Source organism: Chinchilla lanigera, unplaced genomic scaffold (assembly GCF_000276665.1).
Source record: "Chinchilla lanigera isolate Chin_1 unplaced genomic scaffold, ChiLan1.0 scaffold00001, whole genome shotgun sequence".
Classification (NCBI taxonomy): Eukaryota; Metazoa; Chordata; class Mammalia; order Rodentia; family Chinchillidae; genus Chinchilla; species Chinchilla lanigera.
The window spans coordinates 2,458,307-2,470,746 of record NW_004955402.1 but is presented as its reverse complement, the minus strand read 5'-3'; the positions used below and the strand labels follow the sequence as shown (position 1 = coordinate 2,470,746).

The following is a 12,440-nucleotide window of genomic DNA, read 5'->3' as shown; positions in this document are numbered from 1 at the left end:
GCAGGCTGCACTCTCTGAAAAGATCTCCATCAAAGAAAGTAAGAGAGAAACCATGACCGCCCAGGACATCAGGAAGAACTGTATAACTGCCTCAAACTTCCTCTTGCAATATCGTCTCCCTCTCTCCCTCCTTCTCTCTCTCTTTCTTTCTCTCTCTCTCTCTTGAAACTGTGATAGTTGGAATTAGCTTTGAAGTAACAGAGAAGTGTTTATGTTAGTAGTAGAAAACTTGATTTTAATTTGAGTTTAATTCACCTTTTATGTCAAAAGCTAACACAAAAGAGTAACACATTCAAGATTTCAAAATGCCCCCCTTTCAAAACCCACGCCCCATCCCTGAATGTTCTGCTTTCAGCAGACACTGGAAGATGACGAAACCAAGCTGCACCCTCAGAATTCTGCGGCTGACCACAGCGCCATGCAGGGTCGAGCCGCGTTTACGTCAGATCCGGGAAGAGGCAGGCTCAGGAGCTGCACTTCACTGCCTGGGCCCTCTGCTTGCTTGTCCTTGGTCTGTCTCCTCGGGGCAGCGAGGACCAGGGTAGATGCCAGGTCCTTCCTGCCATGCCTCTGCCTGCACTCTTGGCTTTTTGCTGGTCTCTACTGGGTTTCCTGAGGTCTTCCTCTGGCTCCTACCTCTGCCCAGCTGTGTCCCCTAGCTCTTCACATGATGACAGGCCCCGCCAGCACCAACTCTGCTGTGGAGTGAAGCGTTCTCTCCATCTCTCTTCAGGGACTCCTCTCCCCTGTGTGAAGTTCTTGGTGGCTTCCGCTCAAGGAGCTGCCTCTAGAAGACTCAATCTTGGCGCAGACCACGCACAGAGAGGGGAAGGCCTGGCCTCTCCACCGTGTGGGGCTGGAACACAGAGGGCAGGTTTCCAGGCTGGCCAGGCCTTGCCACGCCATAGGAGGGCCAGAGAGGGCCGGAGAGGGCCGGAGAGGGCACCTACTGGCAGAAGGGAGAAGAGAAGCAGACAGGAAGGCCCAGCCGCCCACCCTCTTCTGAGGGTGACCCTTCCCTGTGTCCTGATGGCCTTCCAAGACCCCTGAAGCTGCTCCACCAATCCCTCCCCTCCACCCCCTGCTTGTTTCTCATTCCAGACCCGCCTCACTTGGTTGTGCTCATGCGTGGGACTTGGACTCCATGGGAGTGGCTCCGGGTGTTACTGAGGGAAGTTATGTGCTGGAGAAGCGCTGCCCCACAGGAGTGGAGTGTGAGTCCCAGACGTCATGTGAAATGCTCTATATTTGAAAAAGTGACAAGAAACTGCTTGCACTCACTTTAACCATGTATTTTTAAATCCCATCTATGCAAGACATTAGCTTTTCAAACTATGGCTTGGGCCTTTAGGGTCCCCAGAGGCCCACGTGTGAATTCGATCTAGATTCCCAGAATGGTACTCGCCATCAGGAGGGGAGGAACCTTCACAGGTGGGCAGGGTGGAGAGCCCTGGGTCACTGAGAGAGTGCCCTGGGGACCAGGGGGCTGTCTCCTCGTGCTCTTGCTCTTGCTGCCTGGCCCTGAGGTGTGCAGCTCCTTCACCACATGCCACTGCCCCCCGGAGCCCCACCTAGAGGCCTACAGTGATGGGCTGGCTGACCACTGACTGGACCTCCAGAACTATGCACTCGTAAAACTTTTCCTTTATAAGCTCATTGCCTCAGATATTTCATTATAGTATCTGGACACTGACCAACATGGAATCAATTAAAAAATTGAAGAACCATTTTGCTGGGCTTTTTTCCAGTGCTGAGGACCATACCCAGGGCCCTTCCTATGCTAGGCAAGTGCCCTCCCGCCAAGTCATACCCTAAGCACCCACAGTTTTGTTCACTCTAAGTCTTAAGTCTCCTGGGTATTTTTACTTCCAGCACACCTCAACTTGGACTGGCCACATTGCAAGTGTTTCATAACCGCATGTGGCCAATGGCTACAGACCACACAGTTCAGTGGCTGGGTCTAACTGACAGGAAGGGAAATTGCCACACCTAACTGAGAGGCATTGTTTTAGGACATGTGGGGCTCCATGTAACTGTCATAGCTGACACCACAAAAGAGGGCATCAACAACCCCCCTCCAAGGTGGGCTCTTTAACAGGAAGGAATATAGCCCAAACGAAGGGCATAGCTGAGGTCGGCACTCACTACTTTACAGGTTCAAACAAGGTCAGCTGTGTGTCTGCAGTCTAGGACTGTGCTGCAGCTGGGATGTAGAATAGGAACATTCTCCACATTTTCAGACATTTCTGTCTCTTGAGGGCAAGAGACGTTGATCAGGACCACCCAGCCCTCTGAGCTAAGTGTCACAGAGGAAAGGAGCCCAGGCAGTACGAGCTGATTCTGGGCGTCGATCTAGGAGTTCAGGAGACGCTTTCCTGTGGAGGACATTTGAGCTGAGATCAGAAACGTAAAAGTGCTTAGAGACAAAAAGAAGAGGAAGCAAAGGTGGCAGCAGACAGGTGACTTCTGATGCCACAGGAGGGGCAGGAGGGAGAAAGGAGGGAAGGAGGAAGGAAAAGAGGGAAGGAGGGAGAGAGTGTCCGATCACATTGCCGGTTTTTACCTTTATCCCCTCTCTCTGGGAAACCAGGCAGGAGGCCACAGCACTTGTGTCCACCAGAGGCCACAGTGGTCCACATCATTGCAGTGCCTGTACAGGTGGAGAGAGCCAGGCAACATGGAGAAGGTAGGAAGGTAGGAGACAAGGCTTTGTCATGGGGCATGGGGTGGTTTCCCTCATTGCCCTGACTGGAGAGGAAGGCACTAGTGTGGAAATATCAGGGAGGGTGTTAGGCAGTTTTTTGTGACTAAAACAAAATAGTTGGGGTTGGGTGCTTCATAAACAAGAGAGGTTTCTTTAGCTCAGTTTTGGGGGCTGACAGTCCACAAACCTTGCTGGCTTTCATGAGGCCCTCTGGCGGTGTCACATCACGGTGGATAGCATCACAAGAGGATTGTGAGTGAAGGGAGCCTCCACGGGGATGAAGCAAATCAGTGTGGGAAGGCCGGCTCCATCTCAGCCACCTCAGTCCCTCTGAGGGCAGCACCTTGGCTGACCTAGTGACCTCCCCATGACCTTTGACCTGATGACTTCCCTCTGAGCTTTGACCTGGTGACCTCCCTCTGGCCTCTCCTCTTAAACTTCCCACCACCTCTCATGTCACCATGCTGGGGACCAAACTTCCAACACATGACCCGTGTCCACACCACAGGAAGTAGGTAAATATGAGGGCCTGGGGCTCTAAGGAAAGGTCAAAGATTTGAAATCCCCTGTGTAGACTCCATTCTCTGGCCTAACTCCCAGGGATGCCACGAACATGCTGGCCCTGCTCAATGCCCGTCTCTCTCTGCCCTTGACAGTAGCCCCCGACCTCTCCTGTAGAACTGTCACCTCCTGCAGGGGTGCCTTTCCCAACCCCTTTGATGTAGCTGCACTCACAGCACCACGACCTCAGCTTTCTGCTGGCTGGAGCAGTGACCAATAGCAGTTTTTCGCTGATTTGCATCTTATAGGATTAACAACTGACTCTGTCACTAGACTAGAAGACCAGGACCAGATCTTCTTTTTTTTTCCAGACTTTTTAAAGCAATTTAAGTTCACAGAAAACTGAGCAGAGAGTACAGAAATTCCCATATTACCCCAGCACCACACACACACACACACACAAATACACAGCCTCCCCCATCACACCACCACGAGTGGTCTACTTGTTTTGTTTTGTTTTTGAGAAAAGCACTCCCTATGTAATTCAGGCTGGCCTATATAGCCCAGGATGGCCTCAAACTCACAGCAATCCTCCTGCTTCAGCCTCCTGAGTATGAATCCTACATGTCATAGCTTTTCCCCATTGGCTTCTTTCAGTTCCTAAAGTACAAGTAAGTTTCCTCTCAGGTCTTTTCCTGGCTTAAAATAGGTCCTTGCCCATCTTTACACAAGATCTCTCAGGGCGGGTTCTTTGTGGATTCCATTCTATTCAGCCCAAGTACCTCTGTCTGAGAGTACACTTAGGAGGAGCTTAGCAGGTGCTTACTAAGCACAGAAACAAGCAGGAGGAAAGTGGCCGCTCTGGGTGGAGATCAGTGCTCTACAAGGAAAGCACAGGCGTGACGAAGATATTAAGGATTCCACTCACTTTGAAAAACCACCAAACGGCCACCAAACATAAGAACACAGGCTTAACTCCCCAGAAAAAGGCACACAAGAGCCGTGCTGACATCCGAGTACACACCCTCGGGATGTCCAAGGGGTGAGGAAGAGGACCCTGCAACACAGCGGAGCAACTGGAATGTTGCACTCTCCCGAGGGAGTGGAACGCCACACAGCTGATTTGGAAAACAGTTTTTTGGCATCAGCTAAGACCAGATCCATCCCCATTTCATGAGGTAACAATTCTGTCTGCACATATACAGCTCTATGATTCTATTTATACAAAAATTTAAACTAATCTATTGCATGGAGAGCTGCTCTTGGAGTGGGGCCAGGCTTCCGAGACCGGTATTTCCTGCTCTGGCACTGGTTTTATGACTGACTTGAATTTGGGATGACTCATCTGGCTGCGCATTTTACAGTCTGAGCTTTTCTGAGTGCTTATATCTTACTGACAAACTTATTTAGAAAGAAAAAAGGTAAGTATGTTTGGAATCTCCCAAAACGAAACAGACAAGCTGTCCTCCTCGCCTTCCTGCATCCAAGAGCAGAGCTCACGGCCAGGGTAAGAGCAAGTACAGAAGGAACCAGATAGTTTTGTTCCCAAACGTTAAGTATTGGAGTTACCTCTTTACAAAACCTTGTCACATAGTTTAAGCTCTGCTGCTTTAATTTGGAGCCTAACAATGTCACCAAGAAGATAATCAAGGGGCTGAAGATGTAGCTTAGTGGCGGAGGGCTTGCCTGCCAGTGTGAGGCCCTGAGTTCAACTCTGCACACTGCAGAACAAAACAAAAAACAAAGAAGAAACTTACTTGACGATCATGAAGCGATTAGACATATTTGGGGAAGGAATTAAGATCTCTAATAAATCAGGAGAGAAAATACTTGAGCAAGCTGTGTGTGGTGGCACATGGCTATAAATCTCAGAGCTCTGGGAGGCTGAAGCAGGAGGATCACAAATTTGAGATCCATCTGTACAACTTAGCAGGACTCTGTCTCAAAATAAAAAAAACGAAAGTAGGATTGGAATCTAACTCAGGACTGGGGATCTAACTCCGTGCAAAGGCAAAAGGCGGGGGTGGGGCACCCTGGCATCCCAGCTGTTATCGATTCTTATCCGCAGAACTCTACCATCCAAGACAGTTAATTATGAGATACAAACAGCACAATCTATTTGCCTGACGAAATACACTGGCTTTTGCAAATCTGTCACTGTTGATGAATGGCTGTCGCCGGAGCATGAGCTGACAGCTCAGAGTCCTGTGAGGCTCCCACCGCAGAGCCCGGCCGGGGCACATCACTGTCCCAAAGCAGGTTTGTTTCTCACAAACTCCTTCTCTCCCTGCGGGGAGGCTGCTGAGTGAGCTCGGGACGATGGAACCGGTCAAATAAACGGACACCGCACCGGACAAGGGAACGTAACAGACCAAAAGACGCCAGACTCCAGTGCAGGGAGACGCTGGTGGCCGTGCCTGCTCTTCAGTGTGGCCCTGGGGTCGCCAAGAGCACCCGCGAGCCCAGCACGCTCCTTTGCTTCTTTCGGGAGCCTTTGCCGGCGGCGGGCTGGGGGTGACGGAGCCGGGGCGGCGCTCAGTGCAACTATCCTTGCTTCTCTCATCTTCATGGGGAAGTATGGGGAACACTCACCAAAATGTACAGTTTTTTATGTTATTTTACTTATTTTTATTTTAAAGAGAAAAAAAGAAAAGAATACAGAATTTCAAAACAAGATAATAGGAAATTAACAATGGTTAATATATTGCATATTATCTTCAAAGTAGTTGCTCAGATTATAAGACACAGGCATGCAAAATTGATCAAACCATGTAAGCACAGTTTTTTCCGTTTTTTTTTTTTTTTTTTTTTTTGGTGGGGGGTTTTCTCCGGTACCGGGAACCGAACTCACGACCTTGCGCTTGCCAGGCAGGCGCTTTTGCCGCTGAGCTAAATCCCCAGCCCCAACCACAGTTTTTTTCAATGAACTAAAAGAAGTCAGCAGTAGAACTATCTTATGTAAATATATATATATATATACATATTTTATTTTCTATTTTTCTCCTTTCACCCATGCCAGTTGTTCTTTCTTTTTGAGCAGTTTATTTTCCATGCACAATTTTATTGGAGATTTTGGGTCTTATTTAATTTTTCAGTTTTTTACACTAGGGAGACAATACGATGTTTACACAGGTGAATTTGATTTATTTCACTTATGAATGTGGTCTCTAGTTGCATCCATTTACCTATAAAAGCCTCAAGTTTGTCCTTCTTTATAGCTGAGTAATACTCCATTGTATAAAAATACCACATCTTTTTTTATCCGTTCCTCAGCTGATGGGCATCTGGGTTGTTTCTAAGATTTAGCCATGACAAATTGCACTGCTATAAACATGGGTGCACACATATTGCTGTGGTATGATGTTATTAATTCTTCTGGGAAAATACCCAGAAGGGGAGTAGCTAGGTTGAATGGGACCTCTAATCTTAGTTTTTTGAGGACCCTCCACACTGATTTCCACAGTGGTTGCACAGACTGGTGCAGACTGGCACTCCTAGCAACAGTGGAGAAGAGTTCCTTTTTCCCCACAGCCCCTCCAGCATTTGTTATTGGTTGATTTCTTGATGACAGCCATTCTCTCTGGAATGAGATGGAATCTCAGTGTTGTTTAAATTTGCATTTCTTGAAAGACCAATGATGCTGAACATTTTTTCATCTATTTATTTGCCATTTGTATTTCTCCATCTGAGAGGTGTGTGTTCATCTCAGACCCCCATTTCTGGACTGGGTCTTGAATTTGGGGGCTCTGGGTTTTTTCAGCTCTTTTTGAGGGGGATTCACGGCAATGTGGCTTCACTGTGATCAATGTTTACTCTAACCGTTCACCATATACTTTGATTGCACCGCACGCATACACCGTAGAATGGCTAGTCAGGCTAATTAACGTGAGCATGGCCTCAAATAACCTTGCTGGTAGAGGTAGAATTCCTGGCACCCAAAATCAGGGAAGGGAAGGTTTATTTAGCTCACAGTTTGTGGAGGTGGCAGTCCATAATCAGCTGGCTCCAAGGCAGAGTGGCACATGGCAGAGGGCAACAGTTCATGGTAGCAGAAGACAGCAAAAGCAGCAAGAGCACAAGGGGGAAAGCCAGCCTCTTCTCCCTTATACTGTATGCCAGCTGTCTGCCCACACCATCTCCGTGCTGTCCTCTCCCACAGGCTCAGGATGTTTACAAAGTGAGGACCCTGGCCCTCTGCTGAGTCACTCGGTTAAGCTTCTAAACCCCTCAGTTCTCAAGTTGACTCGATGTATCAGTCATTACACGGGGCGTCTGAAGTCAGCTCCGAGGTGTCTGAGCATGGTGCACGCTGCTAACTAGTCACCACACCACAGCCACCCCTCGGCCACCTTGTCCTTGCCACACGGTGGGCAGGCAGCCGCTGCCGAGGTCACTGGCCCTGTGTCCCCTACCTCCCCACAGGGACGCACAGGGCCATTTCTCCTGATGGGTGGCGCCCAGCCTTAGCTCCAAGTACAGTGGGGACAAGGACAGCGAAGTCACTCAGGCCCTCTCTGGACAGCGCCCCATGGCTAAGTCTCCACCCTCTGTCGCCCTACCCTTCCACTCTGCCTGTGCCCCCACTCCAGCACTTCAGAACCTCAGGTGTCCCCCCACGTGACGCAAGGTGCAGACATACTGGAAATAAGCTGAACAGCGGGCCTCCCCAGGAGGGACCGTGCTGGCAATGGCCAGGGGTCGCTGCTCCCCTCCCCCAGGTCCTTGATTCCCCAAGCCTTCCTGAAGCTGGCCGCGGGTCCCCGGGTGGGTGCGGTGTGGTCTGGGGCTGCGCTGAGCCTGCATCCTGCTGCTAATCACGGGGTACCACAGGCAGGTGGGGGGGAGCAATGGCGACTGTCCCGGGCACTGCTCCGGTCCAAGGTCGAGGGGCTACCCTGGTGATGGCCTCGCTGGCAGACGCCTGCGGTGGCTCAGGACGGCGCACGGTGTGGGACAGGGAGATGCTCCGGTCCCTGTCCCTCCTCCCCTTCTTCGTCTTCTCTGTGTGCCGTACTGGGGATGGAACCCAAGGTGTTCCCGCTGAGTTGCATCCCCAGGCCTTTTAATTTGGGGGATTTTAAAAACATTTCTATTTATTTATTTATTGTTTTTGTCTTTTTGAGACAAGGTCTCACTATGCAGTTCAGGCTGGCCTTGAGCTCTCTTTGTAGCCCAGGCTGGTCTCAAACTTGCAATGATCCTCTTGCCTCAGCCCCCAAGTGCTGAGATTACAGGTGTGCGCCACCACGCCTGGCTTATTTCTTATTTTGGGATAGTGTCTTGCTGAGTTTCCCAGGCTGGGCTCACATTTGTAGTCCTCCTGCCTCAGCTTCCCAGAATGCTAGTAACACAGGTGTGCGCCGTCACCATTCCCTGGTTAGCTCTCTTCTTTCCAAGCCGCCAGGATTCACCCTGTTTTAATCTCATCTCCTCCCCAAGGCCCCTGCCTCCAAACATCTGGATTAACTTTTTTCGGGGGGTGCAAGACTCAGGCCTCCAACGTGCCAGGTGAGAGCTGTGCCCTGAAGGGACATTCCCAGCTGCTTCCCTCTGAATGCCTCCCTGTGGGGAGAAATGTCAGCATAGGGAGACATGCCACAAATCTCTTCAGACCAGAGCCTCCGCCAGGCCGCACCATTGTGGGATGGCCTTGGGGTCCCAGGGAGAGTGCAGCTGTCCCCTATAGCCACAGGAGCAGGGCAGGGCAGGAAGGCCGCACGAGAGACTGCTGTGTCTTCAGATTGGCCCAGACCCTGCCTCAGCTCCAGCCTTGGAGATGCTGGGCGGCCTTTCGGGCCAGACATTACCCACGTCTGCCCATGGCCGGATTGGAAGAGGCCGGGGGTGAGGGTGGGGGTGACACTCACTGCTGCCTCCCTTGGGTGGACTGAGTGTCCCCAAGGCTAGGGTCTTTCTGAGTGGGCAGAGGGACTCTGGGCGGCTCGAGCTCTGCAGGCATGGCAGGGAGAGAGGTACAGGGGTCCCTGCCTCCCATCCGGTCCTGGCTTCCTGCTCGCCTTGTCCCTGGGGGCCTCGAGCTGGCCTCTGCTGCAGAGGGCTGGGGATGGGGCCTGGGCTCGGAGCCATGGGCTCAGCGTCCCCCCAGGGCTCCAGGCCGCCTGCGTGGCTCTACGTACCACAGCAGTGAGCCACAGCTTCTCCGCCAAGTCCTTATGGGTCCTCCTCAGCCCCACGGGAGGCTTCTGCTCTGCTCTCGCTTTCTCAGCCCGCTGCCTGGTTTCCTTGGCTTTGGTTCTGGCACAGGAAGGAAGTGTGGCCAGAGCTGCCCTGGACAGCAGAAGCCGGGTCCCCAGCCGTCCCAGAGCCGCCCCGGATGCCTGTGGTGCAGCAGGAAGGAAGGAGGAGAGAAGGCAGTCCAGACCTCCCCAGTCATAAGAGACAGCATACTTCGCTCCCGGGCGGGAAGGACGCAGACTCAGGATGGTATAACTGGGTGCAGTGAGCGTCAAGGAAAACTTGTCCCAGTAGCTTGCTGTTGTTACAGCACCGGGGATTGGACCAGTCTTCTCGGTGAGCTATATGCCCAGCCATTTTAAAATTTTATTTTCTATTCAGAGACAGGGTCTAGCTGAGCTGCTTAGTCTCCCAGGCTGGGCCTGACCTTGGGGTCCTGCTGGCTCAACCTCCTAGAGCGCTGGGATGACAGGAGTGCTCTCCCAGGCCTGGTGACAATGCCTTTTCCCCCTCAGCTTGCTGTGGTTGAAGGCAGAGTGGCACAGGCGCCCGAAGCAGATCTGTGGCGATGAGCCCTGCAAAGCGGGAGGAAGGCTGGAGCCGCCCTGTGGGCTGGAGCCACCCTCAGGGTGCTCCCCCGGCCTCACCTTGGCGGATAGAGCGCATAAATGACACAGCTTAGGGGCTGACCTTGGGGCTCAGACAGCCTCACAGCAGGAAAGAGTCCTCTCCCACAGCCATGCTAACTTCTGGTGGGCAGTAAACGGAGAGGCGGAAGTGAGCTGAAGGAAGTAGCCTACGAGGCAGGCGTGGTGGTGAATGCACTTTCGGAGCCCAGCCTGGACAACTTCATGACTCAGGGAGAGCCTGTCTCAAAAAAAAAAAAAAAAAAAAAAAAAGAAATTGAAAAAGGCTGAGGATGTAGCTCTGTGTGAAACCTTCGAGTTCAATCCCCAGTAATAATAAATTTTAAAAAAGGAAGGCAAGAGGAGAGTAGCAGTCAAAGCAGACTCTGGGGAGCTGTCATGGTTCGGGGTTTTACAAGGGGAACAATACAATACAGGACACATATTTTATAAGATTATTAATAATAGTCCCTCAAAGAGTCATATACAAGAGAGTGCAGGAAATCTGTCCACACATTGATGACCAAAGAATCCAGCTGACGGCCTGGATCCCACGCCAGTGTCCTGCATGAGTCCAGCTGGAGGCCTGGGGCCCATGACAACGTCTCATGCAGGCCTGTTTCTCAGATCTGCACTGGGAAGGTCAATGGTGGAAGCTAGCAAGTCTGTGCCAGCAGGATGAAGGATCTGTGCTAGCAGGCTGAGGGATCTACACTGGAGCCAGGAAGCAACGCTCAAAGTAAGAACCAGAGCTCCCCTGAAAGGTACCACAGCCACCCTCAGCAACAGTGAGGTCCCGAGCTCCTCCGATGATCAAGATGGCCGAGTTCCCATCAGGTAAACCAATGTAGTGAGATTCTCCAGGAGACTGAGCAGTGCACCGTCTTCCCCTCCAGGGCCAGGAAGCCATACTCAAAGTGAGGACCAGAGCTCCCCCAAAATGAACCAAAGCCATTCTGTGACAGTGAGGTCCTGAACTCCTCAGATGATAAGAACAGCCGAGTTCATCAGGAAAGCCAGCATGACGAGCTCCTCCGGGGAACCAACAGCTCCCTACAGCCTCTCTTCTTTCTCTCCAGTTCTGCCTCTTATGCTGCTGGCAACAACCCTCAGGAGGGCCTCCCACACCCAGCACCATGCTAGTTTAGTCCAGCTGAGTGTTACAGGTTGACCACCAGTTGTCAACCCACCACAGGTGCGCTGTGACTTAGACCAATGGCTTCATACTTTAGTACAAGCAGACTCATAAGAGCTCCTCGTAGGGCCTGGGGATTTATCTCAGCAACACAGCGCCTGCCTGGCAAGAGCAAGGTCGTGAGTTCGGTTCCCGGTACCAGAAACACCCCACCCCCCGCAAAAAAAAAAGAGTAGAGAGCTGCTCCTCAACCCCCCGTTGCTGCTTTGGGAGTGAGGGAGCAGCTTGCAAGGCTGAGATGATACCGGAATCCAACCTGGGCTTGTGCTTTGAGAGCCTGCCATTTGGACATCCGGTGACTTGGGCTTCAGCCAGGTGCAGAGCTGAGAAAGCAGCGTGGGTTGTGCAACACAGAAGGGCGGGCAGACTCAGCGAGTGGGTAAGGCCATGTGCACCCATCAGCTTTGCATCACTGGGGCCAAATCCTGACCTCCAGAAGTTAAAGGAGAAGTTCAGCTTGGCTCACGGCTTCTAAGGGTCAGTCCATGGGGAGCTGCTCCAAGGCATAAACATCATGGCTGAAGGGCACAGTGGAGAAAGGGAGCTCACGTCATGCCAGCCAGGGAGAGGAGAGAGAGAGGCTGGGGACAAGAGTGCACCCTTCCAGGTCACTTCCTCTGACCAGGCCTCATCTGGGGCAGCTTGTTCAGCTGTGAACTCATCTAAATGGGCCAATCCACTGGTGATCAGTGCCCTGTGATCCCGTCACGTTCCAAAGGCCCTGCCTCTGAACACTCAAGGCTGTGGTGGGGCAGTTTTTGTCCAAGCCACACAGAAGAGTTTGGACTTCAATTGGATAGGCAACAGGGAGCTGTAGAAGAGTGAAATGTAAAACTGTAACAGCTAAAAAGCAGCAGAGTGCTGATAAACATGCTACCCCCGGAGGGACCCTGAAATCACCCTGAGAGAAAGAAGCCAGACACAAAGGGGCACCTACTGTGTGATTCCATCCATGTGAAGTAGCTCACTGTAATGATTTCATGGAGATGGAAGACAGATTCGTGGCCGCCAGGTGCTGGGGGATAGGAACAGCGATGGGGGCTGGCTGCAGAGGGACATAAAGTTTCCTTTTGGGACGGTGAGACTATTCTAGAACTAGACAGAAGCGATAATTGTACAACACTAAGTCTACTAGATGTCACTAATGGTTTGTGTATTTTACTAAAGTAAAAAGTAGATTGTGTGTGTGTGTGTGTGCATGTGTGTTTCTTTCAGAGGA

At 51.6% G+C, this 12,440-nt stretch overlaps 1 protein-coding gene and 1 long non-coding RNA gene across 2 annotated transcripts; both read right to left on the bottom strand.

Annotated features, from left to right (window-relative positions):
- Positions 1-321: 321 nt before the first annotated feature.
- LOC106149860 lies at positions 322-3,074 on the bottom strand. Its single transcript, XR_001236306.1, has 3 exons — positions 2,564-3,074; positions 2,146-2,375; positions 322-1,242 (listed from the first exon to the last, which is right to left on the bottom strand). It is a non-coding gene; the product is annotated as an uncharacterized LOC106149860 (long non-coding RNA).
- Positions 3,075-8,478: 5,404 nt separating this feature from the next.
- LOC106148941 lies at positions 8,479-11,513 on the bottom strand. Its single transcript, XM_013516313.1, has 3 exons — positions 11,478-11,513; positions 9,343-9,741; positions 8,479-8,767 (listed from the first exon to the last, which is right to left on the bottom strand). The coding sequence occupies exons 1-3, from the start codon at positions 11,511-11,513 to the stop codon at positions 8,531-8,533; spliced, it is 672 nt and encodes a 223-aa protein (XP_013371767.1). The 3' UTR covers positions 8,479-8,530.
- Positions 11,514-12,440: the final 927 nt, after the last annotated feature.

What these genes read in the sequence shown, in the direction of transcription:
- LOC106148941 (XM_013516313.1), bottom strand. Translation starts at nt 11,513, where the DNA reads ATGTCCAAATGGCAGGCTCTCAAAGCACAAGCCCAG. An exon ending in CTCTCAAAGCACAAGCCCAG is followed by an intron (nt 9,742 to 11,477) that starts GTTGGATTCCGG and finishes CTGGGCATATAG; the next exon opens with CTCACCGAGAAGACTGGTCC. An exon ending in AGCTGTGGCTCACTGCTGTG is followed by an intron (nt 8,768 to 9,342) that starts GTACGTAGAGCC and finishes TTCTCCCCACAG; the next exon opens with GGAGGCATTCAGAGGGAAGC.